The sequence below is a fragment of the Bombina bombina genome, chromosome 11 (assembly GCF_027579735.1).
Source record: "Bombina bombina isolate aBomBom1 chromosome 11, aBomBom1.pri, whole genome shotgun sequence".
In the NCBI taxonomy this organism is placed as follows: Eukaryota; Metazoa; Chordata; class Amphibia; order Anura; family Bombinatoridae; genus Bombina; species Bombina bombina.
Window position 1 is genome coordinate 47,883,222 of NC_069509.1, and position 27,612 is coordinate 47,910,833.

At 35.9% G+C, this 27,612-nt stretch overlaps 1 protein-coding gene across 1 annotated transcript in view; it reads left to right on the plus strand.

Annotated features, from left to right (window-relative positions):
• The first annotated feature begins 886 nt into the window (after positions 1 to 886).
• CACNG3 (calcium voltage-gated channel auxiliary subunit gamma 3) overlaps positions 887 to 27,612 on the plus strand; it is a 182,000-nt gene continuing 155,274 nt past the window's right edge. Inside the window, exon 1 of the mRNA XM_053694335.1 lies at positions 887 to 1,097. Coding sequence (XP_053550310.1) covers positions 887 to 1,097 — 211 coding nt within the window. The remainder of the gene's footprint in view (positions 1,098 to 27,612) is intronic.

Sequence of the window (27,612 nt, forward strand, 5' to 3'; positions counted from 1 at the left end):
ACGGAATCTGTCTGTTCAGCACCCACAGAACCTGAGACGGGAGCTGTCCGTTCAGCACCCACAGAACTTGAGGCCGGAGCTGTCCTTTCAGCACCCACAGAATCTATGACATGAGCAGTCCATTCAGGAACCATAGATTTTAAGTCAGGAGCTATCCTTTCAGTACAGACAACAGAAGACTGGAACTCTCCATTAAGTACCACCTTCAGGAAGATCTGGCTAATCTATTAGGGGTACTGACTACTCAAAACTCATTTGATAGAGTCTAAATATATTTATGTTTCTTCTTCACCAAGTCAAATTCTGGAAATACTTTTACACAGTTCAATGAGCTATTGCACAATCAGCCAAAAACAGGTTCCTGTGCATAGATAACAAAGGAGCCAAACATCTACACCTGTGTTCTAGTGAAAGCAAAATCAGGAGTGAAATATTCCTGTTTATAAACAATGACGAAAAATACAAAATAATTGGATCTTGCTAGATTGGCCTGGAAGGGTGAGTTTGTGAAGGCTTGCTAGTCAAGCACAAGGTATATTTCATTGTATTCATAGTAGTAGTAGTATTTTACACAGTAGTATGGACTATCAAATTAAACTATCCAGTTTTTAAGGGGCATGAAGAAATATTCTGGAACTGAACATTTCCCTGTAAGGAATAAAAAGTGGACATGGACTTCTGAATTTTAATGTCAGTGTCATTGGTGAAAAGAACTGAACTGTTTGAGAACTGGCTAGTGACTAAAAAGTTTACTTTGAAAGTCTTACAATTTTAACTATGAAGGGATTAATAATTTAAATACATCTTAAAGCCAATGTGTAAGAGGAACTTTATTTTACAAAATTGTGTTTCACAAGAGCTGGAAGCCAATCTACCATGACCAAGCATGAGGGTTTGTGACAGAGGTGTACAGATGTTAATCACTACTGTGGGGGCCTTTGCAGCTTTTAGTCTGATGACCATAGCTGTGGGGACAGATTACTGGCTCTATTCCAGAGGTGTCTGCAAGGCCAAGTCTACTAATGACAATGAAACCAGTAAGAAGAATGAAGATGTGATGACCCACTCAGGGCTTTGGAGGACCTGCTGCCTTGAAGGTATTCTTAAAAAAGATTTTAATAAGTCGTTATATGTAAACATTTAATTCGGATTGCTAATTTGTTTAGATGAATTCATAATTTAACCTTTAAGTGTATGAAACTTAAATGGAATTAATTTAGAAGATAATGAACCTGAGAAAATATAATGTGGTTGCATAGTGTCTGTATAATCACATGAAGATATTTTATGGTTGAAATTAAGTTTGGAAAATGAGTTAATGTGGTTTTAATATATCACCTATAGCATCTCATAGAATGCAATAATAATTATCTTTGTATTAAGACAGCAAGAGAGTTAAGATTACATCATTTATTTAACGAGAATGACAGATTTCAAGATTTGTAGTTATCCGATTCAGGACAAAAGGTTAATTTAATAAGTAAGCCTATAATAGTTACCACCAAACCAATAAAAATAGATTTGAAATTCAAATGTTGCCACCTCTTCTTCACTGAATTGAGTTTACATGAAGCATTTCTATTCTGTTCTGGAACCTAAAGAGTTAAGCTGGCATTGTCAGTCTACCATATCCCCTACCGATCTAGTCCTTCTTTGCCCTTGAAAATATGGGACTTAGGCTGATCAAGGCTATGTAGGTCTGTTGTGCACTTGTAGATTTAGAGAATGCTTTAAGTCCCACAGGTGTGGATGTCAAAGAAAGGGGGGGGGGGGGTAATGATCAGTTGTCTATTTCTAATGCTTCTCCTCAACTGGTTGGAAAATGGACTGTTTACAATCACCTCCTGTCTGTTCCCATCCTGCCTACCCATATCACACATTCTCCCTTGATCCTTCCTCTGTGTGTTGTTAATTAATAACAACACTCAGGCTATTGATACAAATATCAACAGAATTAGGTAACTGTAAATAATATTTTTTATTTGTGGGGGTTATTTAAATTATTTAAAATAAAACAGGTCAAACTGATTTTAAAATGTATATATTTTTAAATGTTTTATGTTAGTTGTTAATAATTGCATTACATAATTGTTCTGACCTCTACAAAATAATTGCCATTTTGACCTAATGTTTAAAAATAATGTAAATAAACAGATGTATAAAATAATTATGCAATAGGAAAATGTAACTTCTTATGTTTAAAATAAATTAATACACTCTAATTATACTGATATTGTTATAGTAATCAGGCATGCATTATTTTGACAATTTTAATTCAGAATCTGATCTAAGATGAGTGTAATTAAATATGACAGAGCCTATTAACCACATAATAAAGCCTCTATGAGTGATTCATTCAATTGAAAAACAGACTAGAATACAAATATATTTTTTATTAATGATCACCATATATAGTTATTTCATTGTAGAAGATGGGTTGATGTTTTAGGATATATTGTCAGAAAACTTTAGTGAGTCTCTAAAGACTAGCATGAAAATGGTCTGTACGTTCTTTTTCTAAAGCTGATGGATTAGAAAATTTACTGAATATAGTCTTCCGACATTCTGATAGCAAATCCTTCCAGTGAATGTAGATAAAGGATTGCGTTAGTCTTTGAGATTAGAGGAAAGGAGACTTTCTTTCAGTAAAAAAAAATGTTCTCTTTCCTAACAGCAGTCAAGTTGTGGAATTCCCCATGTAAGAACCAATACAGAAGATAACATCTAAATTTGTCACAGACTGGTTTACAGGGTTATGTCAAGTAATCAATGTAACCAATTAAATAAAGGGAGTATTTTTGAGTTACAATGATAGCAGATTGTGGGTATTTTTTATACTTAAAGAGGTATGAAACAACATTTTTCTTTCATAATTCAGACAGAGCATACCATTTTTTTAAAAAAAAGTTTCAAATTTACTTCTGTTATTAAATTTACTTCATTCTCTTGGAATTCTTTGTTAAAGAGCATATTTAGATAGATTGTGTGCACATGTCTGGAGAACTATATACCATTTAACAATGTAAAATACTTTTGAACACTAGATAACGGAAGCTGGAGAGCTTACCACAGATTTCAGAAAATTCACACACACACACTCACATATATACATATATAAATATATATATATATATATTATATATATATATATATATATATATATATATTATATATATATATATATATATATATATATATATATATATATATATATACATATATATATATATATATATATATATATATATATATATATATATACACATACACCCATATATATATATGTCTTTTATGAGACTTAAAAGGGACACTGAACCCAAATGTTTTATTTCGTGATTCAGATAGAGAATGCAATTTTAAGCAACTTTCTAATTTACTCCTTTTATCAAATGTTCTTCATTCTCTTGGTATGTTTATTTGAAAAGCAAGAATATTAGTTTAGATGCCGGCCCATTTTTGGTGAACAACCTGAGTTGTCCTTGCTGATTGAACAGCACCAATAATCAAGTGCTGTCTATGGTTCTGAACCCAAAAAAAATGCTGACTCCTTAGCTTAGATGCCTTCTTTTTCAAATAAAGATAGAAAGAGAACGAAGAAAACTTGATAATAGGAGTAAATTAGAAAGTTGCTTAAAATTGCATGTTTTATCTGAATCAGGAAAGAAAAAAAAATGGGGTTCAGTGTCCCTTTAATGACAAATTACTGTTCAGCACTCTGTGAGGTTTTTATCCGTGCAAGCTGCCTGGGTCTTTACCAAAACCCAATAATTGAAGAAAGTCCAAGCTGCAGCAGCACTGTGTAAAAAGGTTTTTATTATAGCCAAAAAATGAATACAACATTTCGGACCAACTGTCCTTAATCATGTATAAAATCACACTGACACCAACAGGCTTAAAATACCCATAACCCCTCCCACTTAATTACAGCAAACACCTGTCTTCACCTATCCACATCAATTCATTTACCAACTCCATTTAGTGTGCACAAACCTCCTATTCAATATATTCTGTAAATAAAATAGAGATTCTCATGCAATTACCAAATACATGGTTCTTTTTGTCATCATATGTACACAGTATAGATATCCTAAAGCAAAGGTGTCTAATAATTTATTATCCCCAAGGACTTTTATTATTAAAACTTTAATAATATCTATCTCACATAGATTAAAGGGATAGTCATTCAGAAAATACTCCAGTCCATCTCTCTATTCATACCTCCTGGCCACATAGTACCTATTGTGTAAATCCAGAACAATTCTCTTTGTTTAAGATTTTTCTCCCTATTGCCCCCCCCCCCCCCTCCTAGGTTTCTCAACATGATCTCTAATTTGAAATCTTTTTTGACTTAGGCTATGCCCAACTGTCAAAAAATGATGGGCCACGGGTGCATCTAAGGCTCCTGTCCTTATACTGCTCTTATGCTGATTCAACCTTTCTCACACCTTACGGGTGGTCTCTCCTACATAGCCCCACCCACATGGGCATTTGATTATATATACGGCAAAATCTGTGTTGCAGGTAAAATACCCCCTAATCCAAAATTTCTTGCCTGTACGTGGGTGGGAAAATGAAGAACCCCGCACCATATTATTGCAGTTAGTACAATTTAGGCAGGGAAAGACAGATATAGTCTTAATAAAGGCAAATGACAGACTCATCCTGATATATCAGACGTAACTTAGGCCTAGTATTTAAACCAATTATGAAATTGAGTTGTGAGTTGGACCAAGTTGACCACTGTCTCCCTAATTATTTCAGTCTATTTCTTTGAAATAATATTATTACAAAGGTTTTTAATAATTTTATTTTTCTTATACAATATATTGCTCTTCTCATTCATCACCACAGACATTGTATGAGCAGTTCTACATACGTAATTAAAAGCTAATACTGGACATAGAACCATTTTCTCCTATTCATGTACATTCATCAACCACCGTATATCTTGTTCTTTAACTAATAAAATATATATTTATTTGGATACTAACTACATCTTCAATTGCAAGAGATCTCTACAGACTCCCTATTTTGTTTAATAAATATTTAATCCTACTTTCAATGTCCTTGTTAACAAGATTTTGTGGTCTTATGCTGAGATCAGAAAATGAAATTATGTCTTACTCAGTGCTCTGTTTATAACATGATTTCATGTTATAAAAAGGTAGATTAAATTTGGGGTTTTATTGCAAATGATAAAAATGGGTCATAAAAAATATTTTTACATAGGGTTCTAAAAACATTGGAAGGAGGGGGGCTGTACGGCTATATATGATAGAAATTCACTGTTAAAAAAACAACTTAAGTGGTGTGAAAAAACAGCTTGCTCACTGCCGTGAGTACATCACAGCTGCGGTAAACAGAAGCTCACCTTCTTTCTAGGAATAAGGAACTTAAGGCATTTATATCACAGCAGCGGCAAAAAAACAGGATCCAACTGAGCCTGCTCACGGATCCAGAACTTCTTAGGCTTCTGCGGTCCGTTTGGAGTACATTGTCTGCCGCACCATGCGCCCACATCCAATCGCTTCCGGGTTCATCACTGCCCATGTGACGGAACAATCACATGCAGCTCGGGTTCCAATAGGAGGCAAGCCGGCTATCCCTTAACATGAACAGATCTTCTGACAGTAATACACAGTAGAACAGAAAACAGTAACGATCCGTCCGGGTAAAAAAAAAAGCCCAAGCCAGGCTATGATTACGGCTTCCGCCGAAATACAGAAGCCTATCTGGCATACTACACCCTCGGATGTTTTTCCATGGACTGTTTTTACCCGGATGGATTGTTTCGGTTTTCTGTTCTACTGTCTAAAAACATTGGGCCAGGTTATGAGGGGAGCGCAAAATTGCGCTTACGCAAGTGTGATATTTGCACTCCACTCAGTAATACCAGCGCATGCAAATGTGGGCTAGTATCACAAATTGAGCTCAATGCAAACGTGACCTCGCATTCGCATTGCAGGGACACTTTGTGCTTATGGGAGCGCGCTTCTATAGGCTCCAATGGGAGTCTCATTCTCATGCCGCCAGACACAGCTGAGAACCTAGCACAGAGAAGGGGATAACTCGCTCAGCGATGGGCAGCAAATATTAAAATATCTATGTATATGAATATATACATAAGTATTTCATATTTCACATATTAATACATAATTATATTTGTATATAAGCATATTTATAGAGAACACACAGTCCCCATAGACCCCACATCACTCAATTTAAATAAAATGCTAATATTTTTTTATTTAAAAAGCACACACTATATTTAATTTAGGAAGGCTAATTGCTAGAGCTCACAATAACCAGCCACTTTTAATGGCTGTTTATATATCATGTGCCAGTAAACAGGCAAATTTGCCCATTTATGGGCCTGAGATAAATTAGCGCTCCACTTGTAATCTGTAGGAGGATGTTGACCAATGTACGTCTTTTTTAGAAGAATTAAACATAAGTGCATTCATTTTAGCAAATACCATAAGTTGTAGCAACTGAATAAGATGTATACAAAGGAAAATAATGATTTTATATGCAGGGGACATGACCAAAATATGATGATTTCGCTATGACTGCTCAGTAACAGGGAAAGTATATTGCACATCAAGAGTAGAAAGCAGAAATAGACTATCACAGCATGTAATTAATCGGTTGTATTGTACTAACGTGACTTTAAAATCATTTTCATTATTTTCTTTTTTTGGTGGATCTGTTGCAAAACTTTTGCTGGGAAAGGTTCTTAAGTATTAGAAAATACCCATATATTAATATATCTTAAAGGAAAAATGTACAATTTTAACATGCATTTATTCTGAACATAGGAAATGCTGTTAAATAAAAATCCAAATAATGTGTTTGTATGTATATATATATATATATATATATATATATATATATATATATATATATATATATATTATACAGTATATACTGTATATATATATATATATGTATATATACATTTTTCTGTGTGTATGTATAATGTGTGTATATATATATATATATATATATACTGTATATAGATTATATATATATTTATATAGATATATGTGTGTGTGTGTTTGTGTGTGTATGTGTGAGTGTATGTGTGTATTGTGTATGTATGTGTGTGTGTGTATGTGTGAGTGTATGTGTGTATTGTGTATGTATGTGTGTTGTGTATGAGTGTGTGTTTATGTATGTGTATGTGTGTGTGTATATGTGTGTTGTGTATGAGTGTGTATGTATGTGTGTGTGTACGTCTTTGTGTGTTGTGTATGAGTGTGTGTTTATGTATGTGTATGTGTGTGTGTATATGTGTGTTGTGTATGAGTGTGTGTTTATGTATGTGTGTGTGTGTGTATATGTGTGTTGTGTATGAGTGGGTATGTATGTGTGTGTGTGTAAATATATGTGTATGTATGTGTGTTTGTATGCTAAATATCAGAAACTCCATATTTTTATAGTATTGAAATCTCATTGGAATCTTACATATCCAGTAGATTATATCACACTGCACTCTTCTTTAAAGTTAACCATATGCGCTTAAAAAAATGCATTAATTTATTAATTAATAATAACTAATCTGACTCATATCTTTCTTTGGTGCCTAGTGGTTTATAGTTTGAGTTTAAAGGGACACTAAACCCAAATGTTTTATTTCATGATTCAGCTAGAGCAGCAATTTTAAGCAACTTTCTAATTTACTCCTATTATCAATTTTTCTTTGTATTCTTGCTATCTTTATTTAAAAAGCAGGAATGTAAAGTTAAGGATAGGGCTTGCTTATTGGTGGCTACATTTAGCAAACCAATAAGCAAACATAATCCATTTCTCAACCAAAAATGAGCCGGCTCTTAAGCTTTACATTCCTGTTTTTTAAATAAAGATATCAAGAGAACAAAGACAAATTGATAATAAGAGTAAATTAGAATTTTGCTTAAAATTGCTGCTCTAACTGAATCATAAAAGAAAACATTTGGGTTTAGTGTCCCTTTAACATTAATCCAGCAAGTAAGCACTCATTACTTAGTTTTTATAGACATATGAGCAGACAACAATGTATTTTGTACAAATCATCTGTAACAGAATAAGATCTCTTTCTTTTAAATGATAAATTAGCTCAGGGGTTTGTTCAGTTGAATTTAGGGTAACATCATTATTACTTATTTTAAACAGAAATGTGTTAACCTTTTATTTACTTGGGGGATTTTAATCAGCGTTACAATTTACTTCTATTATCTAATATAATATATAATAATAATATGATATAATTTGCTTAATTGTCTTGGTATAATATTGAAGGAGCACAATGCACTACTAAGAGCTAGCTAAACACATTGGGTGAGCCAATGACAAGAGGCATATATGTGCAGCCACCAATCAGTAGCTAGCTCCCAATAGCACATTGCTGCTTCTGAACCTACATAGATATGCTTTTTTAAAAAGGAGATAAAAAAGAACAAAGGAAATTAGATAACAGAAGTAAATTAGAAAGTTATTTAAAATTGCATTTTCTATCTGAATCATGAAAGTTTAATTTTGACTTTACTGTTGCTTTAAATGAAAGTTTAAGTAGTATAAACTGCTTCTGCTAAAAGCCAGCAGAAGCACAAAAAAGTTGTTTTAAAATATTTATTACTTGATGGAGTCAAGATTTACAAGAACAAAAGTGAAGATTGCATATTTATTGTCTGACTTAGAAATCAATGACTTAATCAATTGGATCGCTATTGAATCGTGTAAAACTCCTAATTTAAAGCCTTAATCAATTGAGTCACTATTAAATAGTGTAAAACTCTAAATGTAAATAATTTCCTGCCTACCGAAAGCCACATGAACAAATCAATTAAATTATTGTGTTGTGCGCATTTGTTAATTTATTGATTAAAGGGACAGTCTAGTCAAAATTAAACTTCCATGATTCAGATAGGGCATGCAATTTTAAACAACTTTCCAATTTACTTTTATCATCAAATTTGCTTTGTCTGCTTGGTATTCTTTGTTGAAAGCTAAACCACGGTAGGCTCTTATGCTAATTTCTTGAAGGCCACCTCTTATCTCAGTGCATTTTAACAGTTTTTCAGAGATAGACAATGCTAGTTCATATGTGCCATATAAATAACATTGTTCTCACTCTCGTGGAGTTACCTAGGAGTCATCACTGATTGGCTAAAATGCAAGTCTGTCAAAAGAACTGAACTAAGGGGGAAGTCTGCAGAGGTAATCATCACAGAGGTAAAAAGTGTATTAATATATCAGTGTTGGTTATGCAAAACTGGGGAATGGGTAATAAAGGGATTAACTATCTTTTTAAACAATAACAATTCAGGAGTAGACTGTCCCTTTACATTTCTTTTGTGTTTTCAAGCCATTAAGACCATTCAAATACTGTATCTAATGATTTCTGTTTATATTCACCTATCTTTGCAAGGGAACGTGTGCATACTTATTAATATTTATATTATTTAGGAAAATATAAATATATCTATACATATACATTCACTTACATGAACTTATACATATACTGTACATTCACAAACATGAACAAATCAACTAAATGTTTGCTTTGCATATATTTGTTCATTTATTCGCTTAATGTCTGCTCATTTTGCATTTTCAAATGAATACAAAGAAAACAGCAAAATTAATTCTGTTTTTCCATTCATCCAAATTCAAATGCCCATGTCTAGTTTGTAACCTGCTCCAAATTGCTATATTCACTTATATGTATTGTGTATTTACAACTGGACAATAATCAGTGATAAAAAAAGACCCTTCAATTATTGGATCTAATGATTTCTATTTATTCTGACTTATTGTTGCAAGTTAACCTGTATATACTTTTTAGATTTATATTATTTGGGAAAATATAAATATAGATATCTAGGTATAAAAATACACATTTTGTGCTACATTGTAACCTTTTTGTCTGATGCACTGTCTATCTTTAGGATGAAGTTGTAGCTGTGAGTCTGTAGAAAAATAACTATTAATAAATAATAATAAATATGTACATACAAGATTTTACCAAATCATTTTATTCTAGAGGGGTCTGTGATGTATTACTGGATGCAAATGCCTTTTTTAAAGTATCTGTATTTGCTACAAGAAATGTATTTCTTTATCCAGATTTCCTGCTCATCACTTGTGTAGACTGGCAGCTGGGATATTAAACAAAACTAATCCTTAGAAGACTCATTTGCCGCTTACATTTCTAGAGATTAATACAAATCTAATTTGAGGTGTACTTATTTCAGCATCACATCATATTAACGTATAGTTCCACTGTTCTATTGTGCTTGAAAATACCCATAGTACACCAGGGCACTTGCTTGACATAAAAATACCCCAAATGTTAAAAAGACACAATTATACTAGAACCTTAGTGACCAAAAGCTCTGAGTTTGTAGTTGAAAGAGAGGCAGTTGTACTGTTATGTTATGTTGAATTTATTTATGAAAAGATTTCTATTCATCAGATGAGGCAAATTATATTTTTGGTTCTATGTAGTCTTAAAAGGGGCAGCAACGTCAAAATTAATTACTTCTATTATAAAATGTGCTTTGTTCCCAGATCAATTGCATAAAATGTTTTCCCATAAATCGGACAGATGCTGGAGGGGGTGTGGCCAGAGGGGATCTCACCTTCATTTGGTGGAGCTGCAATAAAGTACAGGGGGTGTGGAAACAAGTGGCGAAAATACTTAACCAAATGGGTTTACTTCATAAATTGACACCGGATACTGCCCTTTTCCATTTAGGACTGGGGAAATTGACCCAACCAGAGAGAATACTGTGTATCGTCATACTCCTGGCTACAAAACTAGCAATGGCAAGGTGTTGGCTGGGAACTTCACAGATTTCACTTAGTATGGTCAGAGATATCATTGAATATATTCGCTCAATGGAAGAATTTTCATTAAAATGCATGGGTAGACTAGGCCTACATGGACAGGTTTGGGTAACTTGGGACAATTGGGGGAGAGAAAACAAATAATTAGGGTATAATGACAATTGCAGGAAGATGCTGACAGCTCAAATATGAAAAAGTCCTTTTGCCCCTAATGAAACATTCCCCTGACCTCCAACTCCCCCCCTTTTTTTTTCTCCCTATGCCCTGTCGCCTCGGGACATATAACTTGTCTCAATAATCAGAAATATCACCTACTCACCTGGATAATACCGCAATATATATGTAACGCCATCCTTCAAGCGTATCAAAGCTTGAGGAGGAAACACAATCCAGGTGATAACTAACAATTTTGAATCTTTCCCTGTGTCATATTGTTTAGTTATATACTTGGTTGTATATATTATGGACAAACGTAGGCCTACTCACTCCTACGTTTGTCATTGAAACTAGGCCCAATGACTGTCGCATGTTATGTTGTATGCCAAATGTCCATCCGAAAATGCACGTATCTAAAAAGAGGTACTACTCATGGCTAGACATATTTCCTTATGGTTTTAGATCTAATGCTATTTACAGTCTCTAAAACATGCCTCTTATATTAGATGCATAAATATTAATGTATGTCAAATAGGCGTGTAGCCATGATGTTTACAAGAGTTTGTTTTTGTATGTCTTATTACCTCAATAAAAAAATTATTAAAAAAAAAAAAAAGTGCTTTGTTGTCTTGGTGTCCTTTGTTGGAAAGCATACTTAGGTAGGCTAAGGAGCAGCAATACTGGGAGCTAGCTGGTGATTGATGGTTACACAATGCATTCAACAAAAGATACCACGAGAACAAAGGAAATCTTATAACAGAAGTAAATTGGATAGCTGTTTAACATTGCGTGCTTTATCTGAATCCTAAATCTTTAATTTTGACTTTCTGTTCCTTTAACTTTCTCAGTTTAAAGGGACAATCCAGCCAAAATTGCCCAACATTGGAATTCACATGGATGCATTACAGTTTTGAATAGAAGCATTTTTATAAAATAAATGTGTTAGCAAAAATGCTTCTAATAAAAGCTATAACTGTTTCAAAAGTGTATTTAAGTATGCACGGTGCACCAGCATTTTAAACACAGCGCTTGCTAAGAGAACTTAAAGGGATATGAAACCCAATTGTTTTTCTCTCGTGATTCACACAGAACATCCAATTTTTTTTTTTTTTTTATATCTTTATTTTCATTGAGGTTTTATAACAAATTAACAGAAGAAAAAAAATAAAAACAATAGATGCCTTGTAACATCAATAACAACTGCAACAAGTTTTCTTGCAAGAAAATATACACAATAAATAAAATAACACATTACCAGATGCAGGGTAAAATTTATAAACCTTTAGTTTCCCTTTTTCCCTTCCTGCCTCCCTTCCCTCTCCTTTTCCGGTACCATAATATCATGTATTCCATTAATTTCTAGTTCATATATAAAAAATTATACCACTTAGCACCAGTCAAAAAAAACCCAACAAACAGACCCCCCCCCAAAAAAAAGGATAAGGGGGGGGGGATAATCTGGGAAAATTACCATAGCCCGAGCAATACTATCTCTGAGTTCCTAAATGGGTAAATCATGTGCTCTATTTCCTCCGGTGGAAATATTTTAATAAACACTGACCATTTTCTAAAAGAAACGTACAATGTCACTCTCTTCTTTCATATTGGTTTCCCTCTGCTCTATCATATATTGCTTTTATAAACAAGTTTTAAGCTCGTTTATGCTGGGGCTTGTCCTTCCTTTCCATTTTTTGAAAATCAGATATCTGGCCACTAATATAGTCATATTAACTATTTTATTATGCTTCCTGAGATCTTCCGTTGTCTCCCATAGTAAAACCATGGAAGCTACATCTAGCCTCAGGGGAGAAATTCTTAGTACTTGATTAACCCAATATTCCAATTTAGACCAAATCCTAGGACAATCCCAAATAATATGAATAAGATCTGCCGAGGGTAGCGAGCATTTTGGGCATATACAAAAGTTAATGTTCCCACATCTAAGCCCCTTTTTTGGGGTGTAGTAAGTTCTGTATAATAATTTAATGTGGGACTCTCTCCATGTAGCCGATAAGGTGACTTGTGATACTTTTAAAATAGACACCTGAATTTTATTTGCGTTTATGGAGTGTTGGGGTATCATGGAATTCCATGCATCTGATATAATTCCTAAATTCAACTCTCCCTTGGTAGAATTTAATAGTTGGTAGCATGGTGAGATAGACATAAACCCATTTTTTACTAACACAAGCCAATTCTCCAGTTTCCCCAGGGACCAATTCCATCCGCAATCATTTATCATCTTAGTTATAAAGTGTCTTATTTGTAAGTACGCAAAGAATTCTTTGTTACAAAGACTAAATTCTGTTTTTAAACTCTCAAATGTTTTAATACTATGTCTACTCCAATCTATCAGCTGAGATATGTTATTCAAACCTAGAGTATGCCATCTCTGGAAAGATGCTGATTGTATTCCCGCTTGAAATTTAGGATTTCCTTTAATTGGCATGTATGCAGAAATACTGCAGTCAATGGATAATATTCTACATATCTTCCTCCAAGCCTGCAAGGGATACATTAATGTTTTAAATGCTCTAATTTCCTGGGGAACTGTCTTAAAATTACAATGTATTAAGGCTGTGGGGAGGTATGGTGAGCTTACATTTTTTTCAAGTTCATTATTTGTTACGTAGTCTTTATTTAGAATCCAGTCAACTACTGTTCGAGCTAGAGAGGCTAGATTATACATCTGTATGTCTGGTAATGCAAATCCCCAGTATTTCCTGGGAAGTGAAAGTTTCATCAACGAGATTCTGGGTCTTTTTCCCTGCCATATAAAGGCTCTCATCATGCTATTGATTTTTTCAATATCCTTCCTCTTAATAATTATTGGAGTGTTCTGCAGAATATATAATAATTTTGGGAGCAAAATCATTTTAAATGCAGCTATGCGACCCGAGATTGATAATGGAAGGTTTTGCCATAGTTTCATACTAGCCCCAATCTCTCTCAGTACTGGTGTTATGTTAAGATCATAGCAGATATCTAAATCAGTAGTGATCATTATCCAGAGGTATCTGAATGATTCTGAAACTCTAAAAGGTATTTCTATCACAGAGGTAGGATTCTTTCTCAACCATAATAATTCCGATTTTGACGCATTCATCTTATAACCCGAGAAGGATCCGTATTGTTCTAAAATTGAGACAAGTATAGGTATATTCTTTCGTGTGTTAGATATGTATAGCAGGATGTCGTCCGCATATAGCGCAATTTTAAGCTCTAGTCTGCCTATTTTTATTCCTTCCATTTTCGCTCTTATCACAATTGCTAAGGGTTCTATTGATACATTAAAGAGGAGAGGAGAGAGGGGACATCCCTGGCGCGTTCCTCTTTCCAGCAGTATCTCTGAGGATACCATGTTATTAACAATCATCCTCGTAAATTATTTTTTATATAGATTCTTCACAAATTTAAGGAAGTTCCCTCTGAAGCCAAATTTATAGAGAGAGGAAAACAAATGGTCATGGTGGATTGAGTCAAACGCTTTTTCTGCGTCTATTGAAACAATTGCTAAGTCTGAGGGAACCCCCTCTCTCCTCTGCTCCACCAACTCAGTAGATTTAAAATAGTCTATTGTGACAATTACTTCCCTAATTTTTGCTGTTAAATTTAGTTTCTGGAGGAACCCTGCTTGATCTTTATGTATTATGTCCGAAAGTACCAGTTGTAGTCTCTTAGCTATAATTGAAGTCAAAATCTTATAGTCAGAATTCAAAAGTGCTATGGGCCTGTAAGACTCCTTTTTAGTCGGATCCTTCCCAGGTTTAAGAATCAGAGTGGTATAAGATGTGCAAAATTGAGAAGAAACTACATTTCCATTAACAAACATGTGATTATACAATTTACTTAAAGGTAAGGCAATTAATGGTGTAAGAATTTTATAGAACTCATTGGGTAATGCGTCCGGGCCAGGTGCTTTATTTAACGGGAGATCTTGAATGGTCTTTAAAATTTCTTCTTCGGAGATTGGGGAGTTTACAATTAGCATTTTTTCACTAGTGAGTGTAGGGTAAGTGATTTTACTCCAAAAATCATCTGCTTTTACCTTATCTGAATCCCTTAGAGAATATATCTCTGTAAAGTATTCTGAGAAAATATTAGAAATATCTTCTGTATCTGTATGGGTTTTCTCCTTGTGAAGAAGTTTGTCTATTAATGGGGATCTCTTTTCACTTCTCATCAAATTAGCTAATAACTTTCCAGCTTTATTGCCATAACGGTACAATCTTGCCTGGAGTTTGAGCTCTTTTTTAGTCTCTTTATAAATTAGAAATGAATCTCTTTCATTTTTTGCTCTAACATACTTGGCCCAGTTTTCTGAAGAGTTATTGAGCAAATATCTATTATATGAGTTAGTTAGAGATTTTATCACTTCTGTTTCTCTAGTTCTTAATATTTTAATTCTGTTAGCACTGTATGAAATCATTTCTCCCCTGAGGACTGCCATTGCAGTCTCCCAAAAGATATCAGGGCGATTGGCATAAGTTTTATTAAATTCAGCGTATTCTTCATATTTGCTCTTTAGCCAATTTTTAAATTTTAAATCATTCATTAGCCATGTTGGGAAGAAACGAGAAGATCTGGGTCGGAGCTCATTATATTGAATTTATATTGTAATAGGGCTATGATCTGATATACAGATAGGAAGTATTTTAGCCGTAGTTTTCATTTTACACAATCTTTCATCAATAAGATATAGGTCTATTCTAGATAGAGTTTTATGAGCTCGGGACAGACAAGTAAAGTCTCTTGCATCTGGGTTCTGCAGTCTCCATATATCCCTAACCATCAGATTTTGGGAGATCTTCTTAAACATTTTGGTTTCTAAATTATCTCGCTTGTTCTTCCCCAGCGTACACTTCTTTCTAAGCCTATCTAAGGGATGATGTGGAGACATATTATAGTCCCCAACTATAATTAGGTATCCTATTGATTCAGAAATTATTTTTGACTGCAGAGTATCCCAGAACGTTGGATCAAATACATTGGGAGCATATAAATTACAAAGCGTATATAAGATTCCTTCTATTTTTAATTTTAAAATTATATATCTCCCTTCTGGGTCTGAGATACTGTGCAGGGTTTCATAGTTGATTTTTTTCCCTAACAAAATTGCTACACCCCTCTTCCTTTTTGTGGCTGTAGAGGCAACCACTTCCTTGACCCATGAAGATTTTAGTTCTAGCACTTCCTCTAAATTTAAGTGGGTTTCTTGTAACATAGCTATGTCAGTATTGATTTTTTGTAGGTGAGCTACAATTGATTTTCGTTTAATAGGGGAAGTGAGACCACCAATATTCCATGACGTTAATTTACATTTATCCACTCTACCCATCCCCCAGCCACCCTATACCAATACCGCAAAAACATAGGAAAAAAATAAAAAATAAAAATAAAAAAAATAAAAATAAAACAAGAAATAAAACCATACCTTGTCTTTTTGTTTTTGTTTTTTTTCTTTGTTTTTTAAGGTTTATAATAATGAAGTTAGGGTAAATCCCGTGTTAATGATTAGTGTGATAAAGGAAGAAAAGTGAAATATTTAATATCGGAAAAGGTTATGATTTTATTTTTATGTATTTCTTATCTGTATGTCTGTCCTATGTTTTCTGGTTCCAAATGACATAAGTGTACCATTGATTATGTAATTTTTTGTCTTTGCCTTTCTTTCTTATTTCTGTATATTCTTTTTTTTTACCTTTAATAACAATAAAAACATTATATAAAAAAAAAAAAGAAATAAAACCATACATAATATTAATTACAGTATTTCTAAACATTCCAACCAGAAGGAAAAAGATTCCTAACATTTTTTGCCCTCCCAGTGCGGGAATTCCCCCAGGGGCCCCGCATTACCCGTAAGTGGAGCTTGTACCTTGTACCATAAATCAAACTAGGATCATGTTTTCCCAATTCCTCTGCAAATTTTTCTGCTTTTTTGCAGATTCAAAAAAATTAACTTCATCATTGATTGTGACTTTTAAAATAGCTGGAAAAATTATAGTAGCACGATAACCTGCTTTAATAAGTTTCATGCAAATGGGAGATAACTCTTTTCTTTTCCCCGATGTTTCAGTGGAAAAGTCCTGAAACACTAATATTTTATTCGTCCCTAAGAGAATAGGTTGATTCTTTCAATAATGCTGAAGTATTACCATCTTGTCCTGAAAATTCAATAATTTAGCTATAATTGGTCTAGTTCTGGTCTTCCCTCTAACCTCATCGGATTGGCGTCCTAATCTCTGGGCCCTTTCGACTATTATTGGGGGATAGGAAGATGGTAGGCCTAGTAATTTTATTAAAGTTTCGGATATAAATTTTCTCAGATCTTCATATTGTTCCCCCTCAGGGACCCCTATTATTCTCAAGTTGTTTCTCCTGGATCGGTTTTCGAGGTCTTCTATTTTAGCTTGCATTTTAGCTAGTATTATGTCTGCAGCTTCTAATTTGGAACTGTGGACTATACTAGTATCTTCCAAGTCTGAAACTCTTTGCTCAGCTTCTAGGAGTCTTTTTGAGAATTGTCGAATTTCATTAGTGAGGGAAGAGATGTCTTGTTTAATCTCAAGTTTTAGAGAGTCAAATCTTGGGGCAAGTGCGTCAGTAATGCTGGCTACTAATGTTTGAGTATCTGAGCCTTCTTTATTGTACATTAAATTAGAAGAAAGTGAATGAATATCCACCTGCGTTTCTGTCGTGTTTTTGTTTTTCTTATCTCTGTGCCTGGCCGCCATAGCTGGTGAGGGAGTCTTATTGCGTGTGTGCAGGAATTTGTCCATAGAATGATTGTGTGCTAGATAAAGGTGGGGGGAAAATTCCCCCACTTATAAGTGAGAAGTGATGGAGTGATGGAGTGCCGGGAAGTGAGTGGGGAAAAAAAAAAAAAGGGGGGGGGAAGAAGCAAGTGAAAAAAAGGTGAAAGAGTGAGTTGTAAAGGTGTTCAGTGAAAATATACACAAAAAGAGTGAGGGGGAAAAAAATAATAAAAAATAAAAAAATACAGGGGGTGATTTATAGTGCTTTAGGTTATGGCGGCGGATTATTATGTGGGCTTAACGAGTTAGTCAATTTTTTCCACAATACTACTTTCTATCCTTTAGAATTCTTTCTCTGCTATCTAGATATTCAGCTTTCTTTACTACTAACAAAGCTCTTAGGCCTAGGGAAAACAAAAAGAATTAGAGCTATACATGACCAACTAAACTTGTGTGGTTAAAAAAATCCCTTCCTTTTTCTTTTCCTCTTTCTTTCTTTCCCTCCCTCACACCATTCTATATAGTCAAGGGTACCACCTTATAAGTTTGCCCCCTTAAGGAGCTATATGAGTTTCTTTTAATAATCTGATACCTGTATAGAGGGTATCCAGTAGCCCTCACAGAACCTAAGCTATTGACCTATAAATTAACATATATACTATTTTTTATTTAATATCTTTCTATTTCTTTGGGTAGTGTGCAATATATATTACTCAGAGGGTCACAAAATGTATTCTGTTTCTCCTTACCCTATACAGATGTTAGAACCCAACTTGTGGGGTTTATAATTGTCAATAACAACTTCTCCCACTTTCCTTCTTCTTCTCAGAGGAGAGTAGGACCTTAATAACAATTAACACATACACAGGTTATCAATGACTTTACAAGATACTGGGACTTGTGGTTGTTAGATTTGGAAATATCTTTTGCACTCTTTCCCCTTGTATAGTAAAATTTTAACCTCTATAGCCTAGCAATAACCTACCTACATATAGCCGCTTACTGCTTTATATACAAGGAGGATTCTCAGATATTTGATCTGGATTAGTTTAATCTTAATATGTGTTTAGGAATAGTTTGTTACCCACTGTGTTCTTGTTCTCTTTAGGGAAACAATGTATCTATTTAAATTATAAACACTAGAACCGTTGCAACATTTCTTATACTTTAAACAATTTTTATACATAAAACCTAGCTAACAACCACAATATCAAAGTTATTTTTTTTTTTTTTTGCATTTTTTCCTTTCTTTCCCCTTTTCCTCCTCTTCCTCCTTATCCTTTCCCTCACCTTTCTGTTCCCTCCTTTCCCCCTTTTCTTCCCCTCTTTTCTTCCAGGGATTATAGTGGTGTTTTACCAGTTCAACTTTTTACTTTTATTATCAATAGTGTTTAAGACCCAGGAGTGTTCATCCTGTGATGAGAGGGTGTATTTATGGTGATAAGCATGTAATTAACAATACAACTATAAACATTTCTAATCCCCACTGAATTTATGTTTAAGTCACATATTCTCTTACAGCTCACGGCTTATATTAAAGTTCACAGTCTTTCCCTCCAGTTAAATCCTCCGGTGGGACTCTTGTACTGACTTTCGATATCTAAATTGACTGTCAAGCTAAAGCAGGGAGAAACCAGTTCAATAAGCTCGTTTAGAGCCGAGGGTATTGCTGCTTCACCAACAATCCGACAAAACAATCAACCTGGGACACCCTGAGGCATCCTGGTAGCAAACTGAGTACTTTACCAGCTCTTGAAGTGTCCAATGCCAGACTTAGCTTCTCTTCACAGCTACCCCCTCTTGCAACATCGGTGGGAGGGTGATTCGGTATCCAAGCCAAACGTCCACTATCCGCAGGAATTTCTTTAGAACGGCTTTGTGGGCACAGGTGGAAAGAGACCCACGCTGAAATTGCAAAAGTATCCTGAAAACGCGCACTGATCCTGCCCCTCATGCAGCACCGGTGGGAGGGGGTTACGGAAGCGGAGCAGTGCGGCCGCGGACCGGGGTGAAAAAGATCTCCTCCGTCTTCTGTCCCCGTTGATAGAGCCCACCCGGAGTCGACAGCAGCACAGAGGACCACGTCTCCTATCTCAGCTCGCCATAAGCAGTAAGTCGATCCTTCACTTTATCCTGATAAGGGTCAGGGAAAATCTTGACGAGTGAGGGTCCCTTTTGAACCACAGACAGTCCAAGGCAATACCTTCTTAGTCAGAGCTTGTCTGCTACTTCCAGCGTAGTGTCAGGGGGGACCGTAGAAAAAGACCTGGTACCTTCAGCAGTCTATACCTGTGGGGTGTAGGTGAGTTTTATAAGCTCGGCATACTGGTTTTACGCCATTGTCCCTTATGCTCTCTCCCAAGCGTTAGGTTCAGGTAACAGCACTGTTATAGCGGTAGCATAGCGATTATAGCAGTATTTTAGTGAGGATAAATTCTTTCAAGGCAGCCACATACAACACAAGTGCGGTGTTATAGCACTTATTGAGGTTCCTGTAGCGGGGGAACTACACTTTTCTAGCCACCCCTGGTCTAAGGGTTTGGGCGCGAATAGCTCGCCAACAGCTTGTAGAAGGGTAACACAGAGCAGGTGCAACCTGTGACCATACACCTAAGCTCCTCCTCCGGAACCTCCCAGAACATACAATTTTAAGCAACTTTCCAATTTACTTCTATTATGTAATTTGCTTCATTCTCTTGATATCCTTTGTTGAAAAGCAAAATAGGCTCAGTAGCTGCTGATTGGTTGCTACACATAGATGCCTCATATGATTGGCTCACACATGTGCCTTGTTATCTCTTCAACAAAGGGTATCTAAAGAATGAAGCAAATTACATAATAGAAGTAAACTGGAATGTTGTTAAAAATTGTATTCTCTATCTGAATCATGAAGGAAAAAATGGGGGTTTCATGTCCCTTTAAGGTGCTGGTACCATCTAGAAATTTAAATTTGTTAATTGCTGACATGATACAATTCCCACTGGCGCTCTGAGCAGCTGCAGTATTTAAAATGCTGGTGCACTGAGAATATCTAGCTATGCCTCACAAGAGCAAAATGTTAACATTAAAACAATAAACACTTTTACTAGAAGCATTTTTGCTGATACATGTATATTGCAAATATGTTTCTTTTCAAAGATGTAATTCCTCTATGTGCAATTAAATCTTGACCGGAATGTCCTTTAAAAAGGATTATAAATCCTTACATAGGGCACACAACATGATCTGGAGAGTTCTAAATGTTGACTGTATCTAAGAAATTCTGTGTTTCCAGTTCAGCTAAAGATTCTGGACAATGATAAATGTTTAATACTAATTATATATAACTTTTACTGTCTTTGCTCTAATCTAGGTTATACTATGTGTGATAAAATGAAAGTTTTAAATATGTGTTAATGCTGTATACAATCAACATCTGAAGAAATGTAAATTTAATCTGTTTATCATTTCCTAGAATATTTTGCTGCATCAAAAGCACTGTACACAGTAATTTTGAGGGATTAAGATTCTATGATCAAATTCATTCAAAAGTATGTATCTATCAATCATATATTTAATAGAGAAAATATGTACTTTTCTAGTTAGGATAATATATATGATATCTAAAAAAGTTTTAATCTACATAATTTTCCTAAATGTGTCATAAAATGGATATGAAACACTGATATTTTAATATAAACTGTTTAATTATGTGTAGTAAAAAACTAAACAGATTATTTTGTCCCGACTTCTTGTAGTTTAATTTTGGGTTTTCCAATTACGAGTATTGGAATTGTAGACTGCAGACTTCACAAGCCTAACTCTTCTATGTATCTGTCTCTTCTCTGCAAATGTGCTAAAAATATGACAGTGACAAACCTTTATCTACTCTAGATTTGTTCATCTATGTAAGGCAAGTGGTGGGTATGTTTGGTCATTGAAGAATGATCGACAAGATGTTAATCAGGGCTGGACTGGGGATAAAAAAACAGCCCTGGAAAAATTGGAACACCATTCCTTTTTTGTTGTTGTTGAGTCAGTGGAATGCACACATCCCGTAAAGCGGATTATTGGTATATTCCTTCCCCCCAATATTTTTTTCAGAATTAAATTATATTAATTTGTATTTTAAAAAGTGCCAGATTATTGTTATATAGACACCCTACAACCCAATTGCATCCATTAATCACCCCTTTAAATTATAGCTTACCCCACCCAGCTGCTGTAGCCCACCAGGAATTCTCCTGGTATCCTGGTAGACGAATCCGGCATTGATGTTAATGTATTCAGAACATTTTCACACTGTTGACATGGATACAATAAAGTCTTGTACTTCCATAATCAAATTTTGCACAGTCGGGGGGTGTGTCTCTGGGCAGCACCTTGAATGGATGCAATATCGGTTGCTCTGAGTGGAACATTGATAATTTGCCTTTTATCGGTGTCTAAGAGGGTCATCCATTTACCTTAACCTGATATCTAGAAACTACACATTCAGCTGAATCGAATGATATAACAATATTGGGTATTCCACCTTTGATAACTGATCCAGAGCATTGAGGCCTAAGGCAGACTCCTCAGTGAGAGGCTTTCAACCCCCCCCCCCCCCCCGGTATATTACAAGCCGGGTAAGCAATGTACTATCACTGAAAACTCGAGACACTACTATACAAGCAATGAAACATAGAAAGATTGTTGATATGATAAGCTCACTCCTGGAGTCTTATAGAGTGCAACTCTGTAACGACATAGAGATGGCATTTAGATTTGACTTATGCAGCCACGTGAATATGGTGGAGCAGCCACAAGCAACAAATTCATCCATACATGCCCACGAGCTTAGCGTAGTGGAGAAGGAGAGTCCGGTAGCTACCGTTCATAGCATAAACAACAAACCTATTTCTGGACACTACAGAGTGCTCAATCATCTAGGGGTTGAAACCGCAACTAAAGGCACTGCTTCATATGCCCCTGAAGTGGCGTGCATGAAACAGCGATTCCGGAAAAGACAGGCCCGCAAAGCTCCACATCTATTGCGACCATGGAGAGATCCGGACCGCAGCTTCCACCGAAAAAAGGTGAAATACATAGGTGTGTATAGGATAGACATGCTATATGTGATGAAAATGTCATGCACACTACTAAAAGTTGCGTGCCTAGTAAAACCAGCCTCACTTGAGATTTCCGACAGAGGCCAACATGCCCGGGGTGTCACAGAGCCTAAGGTAATACCACTGAGCCTTGAGGCTCCTCACCCAGAACCAACATGCCGTGGAGGACACAGAGAGCGATCCCTCAGGAGTCATTTATGTTGGCCAGCAGGGAAGATTAATGAGAGACTTGACCGTACCTACACAGGCTTTAAAGTAGGAGTCGGTTGAAAAAGCTTTATTTGATCCGGTATGGACTGGCAATCAGATGTTTTTACGGATCACTGCATCTAAATTACAAAGCCAGGACTCTCTCTTCTAAAAACAGTTTAATTGTTATGTACACTGCGTTTTGCCCCTGGCCTTTTTTCTAATCTTGATAAATGTGTTACTATCCTTGTGTAATGTTAAGGTCAGAGTATGGATGGTAAATAATAGCATCCCTGAAACACACATTTAAGCGTTTGTGAAGACAGAATATATGTATATAGATCTAAATATGCTCAACATCCAAAGGAGGAAGAATTGGGACCAAGGACTCAAAACTTGATGCAAAGGTTTATTCAGCAATGTTGCTCATTACAAGGTGAGTATCCAAGAAGACACCTGTCTACAGGGAGTGCAGAATTATTAGGCAAGTTGTATTTTTGAGGATTAATTTTATTATTGAACAACAACCATGTTCTCAATGAACCCAAAAAAAACTCATTAATATCAAAGCTGAATAGTTTTGGAAGTAGTTTTTAGTTTGTTTTTAGTTATAGCTATTTTAGGGGGATATCTGTGTGTGCAGGTGACTATTACTGTGCATAATTATTAGGCAACTTAACAAAAAACAAATATATACCCATTTCAATTATTTATTTTTACCAGTGAAACCAATATAACATCTCAACATTCACAAATATACATTTCTGACATTCAAAAACAAAACAAAAACAAATCAGTGACCAATATAGCCACCTTTCTATGCAAGGACACTCAAAAGCCTGCCATCCATGGATTCTGTCAGTGTTTTGATCTGTTCACCATCAACATTGCGTGCAGCAGCAACCACAGCCTCCCAGACACTGTTCAGAGAGGTGTACTGTATTCCCTCCTTGTAAATCTCACATTTGATGATGGACCACAGGTTCTCAATGGGGTTCAGATCAGGTGAACAAGGAGGCCATGTCATTAGATTTTCTTCTTTTATACCCTTTCTTGCCAGCCACGCTGTGGAGTACTTGGACGCATATGATGGAGCATTGTCCTGCATGAAAATCATGTTTTTCTTGAAGGATGCAGACTTCTTCCTGTACCACTGCTTGAAGAAGGTGTCTTCCAGAAACTGGCAGTCGGACTGGGAGTTGAGCTTGACTCCATCCTCAACCTGAAAAGGCCCCACAAGCTCATCTTTGATGATACCAGCCCAAACCAGTACTCCACCTCCACCTTGCTGGCGTCTGAGTCGGACTGGAGCTCTCTGCCCTTTACCAATCCAGCCACGGGCCCATCCATCTGGCCCATCAAGACTCACTCTCATTTCATCAGTCCATAAAACCTTAGAAAAATCAGTCTTGAGATATTTCTTGGCCCAGTCTTGACGTTTCAGCTTGTGTGTCTTGTTCAGTGGTGGTCGTCTTTCAGCCTTTCTTACCTTGGCCATGTCTCTGAGTATTGCACACCTTGTGCTTTTGGGCACTCCAGTGATGTTGCAGCTCTGAAATATGGCCAAACTGGTGGCAAGTGGCATCTTGGCAGCTGCACGCTTGACTTTTCTCAGTTCATGGGCAGTTATTTTGCGCCTTGGTTTTTCCACACGCTTCTTGCGACCCTGTTGACTATTTTGAATGAAACGCTTGATTGTTCGATGATCACGCTTCAGAAGCTTTGCAATTTTAAGAGTGCTGCATCCCTCTGCAAGATATCTCACTATTTTTGACTTTTCTGAGCCTGTCAAGTCCTTCTTTTGACCCATTTTGCCAAAGGAAAGGAAGTTGCCTAATAATTATGCACACCTGATATAGGGTGTTGATGTCATTAGACCACACCCCTTCTCATTACAGAGATGCACATCACCTAATATGCTTAATTGGTAGTAGGCTTTCGAGCCTATACAGCTTGGAGTAAGACAACATGCATAAAGAGGATGATGTGGTCAAAATACTCATTTGCCTAATAATTCTGCACCTGTGTATCTAAATATGCTTGCTTAGCTCACAAGTCATTGTAGCTGGTTCCATGCTCACACATATTTTTCTAATGCGGTTATTTGCTATCTGTGTTTGCCCTGCACAAGTTCCACCACTAAAATGTTCTTATCACGTATTCTATTCAGGGAATGATTGTCAATTTCAGTTTCTCACCTTTCGCTGTCCTGAGTGCTTATCTAGACAGTAATAGCTGTCTGCGTACTTGATGTTTATACAGTTGTTGTATAGATAAATTTTGTTCTCTACCTCCCAATCTATGTAATAGTTAATGATAGATGGCTTCATTTTGGATCTTATACCATCAAGAGCCATAGTGACACTACTCTTTATAGAGTGACATATTTATGTTAGGCTCCCACTAGAGACGCTGACCAGCGGAATTTTAGATCATTAGCCCTAGTTATTATGTGTAGGCCTGCCGGTTCTCCAGTTTGACAATGAGCTCGACATACTGTATGAGAACTTCAGTATTAATATACCCCTAGACTCACCAAACCCCTATAGCCTTGTAAAGACAAGGAGGATAATACATGTATAATTCCCTACATTTACTTAACCTGCTGGGGGGGCTATTTTATTTTATATTACATCACTCTCTCTTTGATGCCCTATACACCATAGAAAATTAAAAATTGTATAAACCAGTACCAGACTATGCAAGTATCTGGTGAAATCATAAATAAAATAACTGGCTAAGCTCTATTCCAGGCAGATCCCTTGCTGCTGTAGATTAAAGTGGATATTTAGATATGGTCATCTTATTTACACTATTGTTAGTTCTCTCCTATCCTCGTAGTTGGAGTGATTGTTATTTCACAATCTTCATATTATATACACTATTAAATGTCATTGCTTGTCTGTAACTATAGTTTTTAGGGTCAAAGAGTGGCCCTATTTGTCTCACTACTAGTACATACCCTCTACCAAGTTCCTCAATCAGTACACATTATAGATCAAGGTCCAAAAGAGGCCATTGCTTTTCTTTTGGGGATCCTAGACCTGTAAGACATAATAGCTACAAACAAGGGTTTATTGTACGTTATCACCCTGGAACAATAAAACATAAAATCTGAGGTTAACAAAATGATACCCAAGAGTGGTCTTTTCATCTCATTATACCTTCCCCTGTATTTTATCATATTCTCTTACTTAAGGCCCAAGAGTGACCTGATAGGCATGTTATGGAAGGTTATTTTATAAATGGGCACAATGGGGCATATTTATCAAGCTCCGAATGAATGGCTCGCCAGAAACAGCAGTTATGAAGCAGCGGTCACAAAGACCTGAGCAGGCGGACAGACATCGCCGGAAATCAACCCGATTGAGTACGATCGGGTTGATTGACACCCCCCTGCTGGCGGCCTATTGGCCGCGAGTCTGCAGGGGGGGCGGCGTTGCACCAGGAGCTCTTGTGAGCTGCTGGTGCAATGCTGAATATGGCGAGCGTATTGCTCGCCGTATTCAGCGAGGTCTGGCGGACCTGATCCGCACTGTCGGATCAGGTCCGCCAGACCTTGATAAATAGGGGCCAGAGTCTTAATTTTGCCATCTATGACTGTTAAATTTTCCTTTGTTGAGTTATGCAAAAGATATATATATAAATTTTGACTGTGCATCATTAAATGCCGTGCTATATGGCAATTTATTCTGTATGTTTATACTGTTTGTATGCCTGTCTTAATTACCTCAATAAAAAAAATTAAAAAAAATATTTTGCACAGTCTTTTTATATTCACACTTTCTGAAGAACAAGATCTACTAAGCATGTGCACAAGCTCACATGTTATACATATACTAGTCTGTGAATGGCTGATGTCTGTCACATGATACCGGGGGCCGGAAAATGGGAGAAAAAATAAATTTGTCAGAAAAAAAATCTACTGCTTATTTAAAATTTAGAGTAGGTGTTAAATCATTGTCTTTTTTATTATGCACTTGTTCAATATGTAATTTGACTGCATTGAGAGGTCCTTTAAAGGGTGTTTAATCTCCTTTGAGTGCAAATACATCTGGCACTCTGTCTCTCCTATAATGTGAAGAAAGAGAAAGAGTGAGATAGAGAAAGAAAGAAAGAAAGAAAGAAAGAAAGAAAGAAAGAAAGAAAGAAAGAAAGAAAGAAAGAAAGAAAGAGAGGGAGAGAGAAAGAGTGAGAGAGAAATAGAGGGAGAAAGAGAGAGAGAGTGTGTGTTTGTGTGTGTGAAAACAGTGTGTGAGAGAGAAAGTGAGTTAGAAAGAAAGAGTGTGTGAGAGAAAGAGAGAAAGTAAGTGAGAGATAAAAGAGTGTGTGAGAGAAAGAGTGAGAGAGAAAGTGAATGAGAGAAAGAGTGAGAGAGAAGAAAGAGTGTGTGAGAAAAAGAGAAAGAGAGAGAAAGAGAAAGGGAGTGCGAGAGAGAAAGAGTGAGAGGGAGAGAGAGAGAAAGAATAAGTGAGAGAGGGAGATAGGAAGAGTGTGAGAGAGTGAGTGAGAGAGAAAGAAAGAAAGAAAGAAAGAAAGAAAGAAAGAAAGAAAGAAAGAAAGAAAGAAAGAAAGAAAGAGAGTGTGTG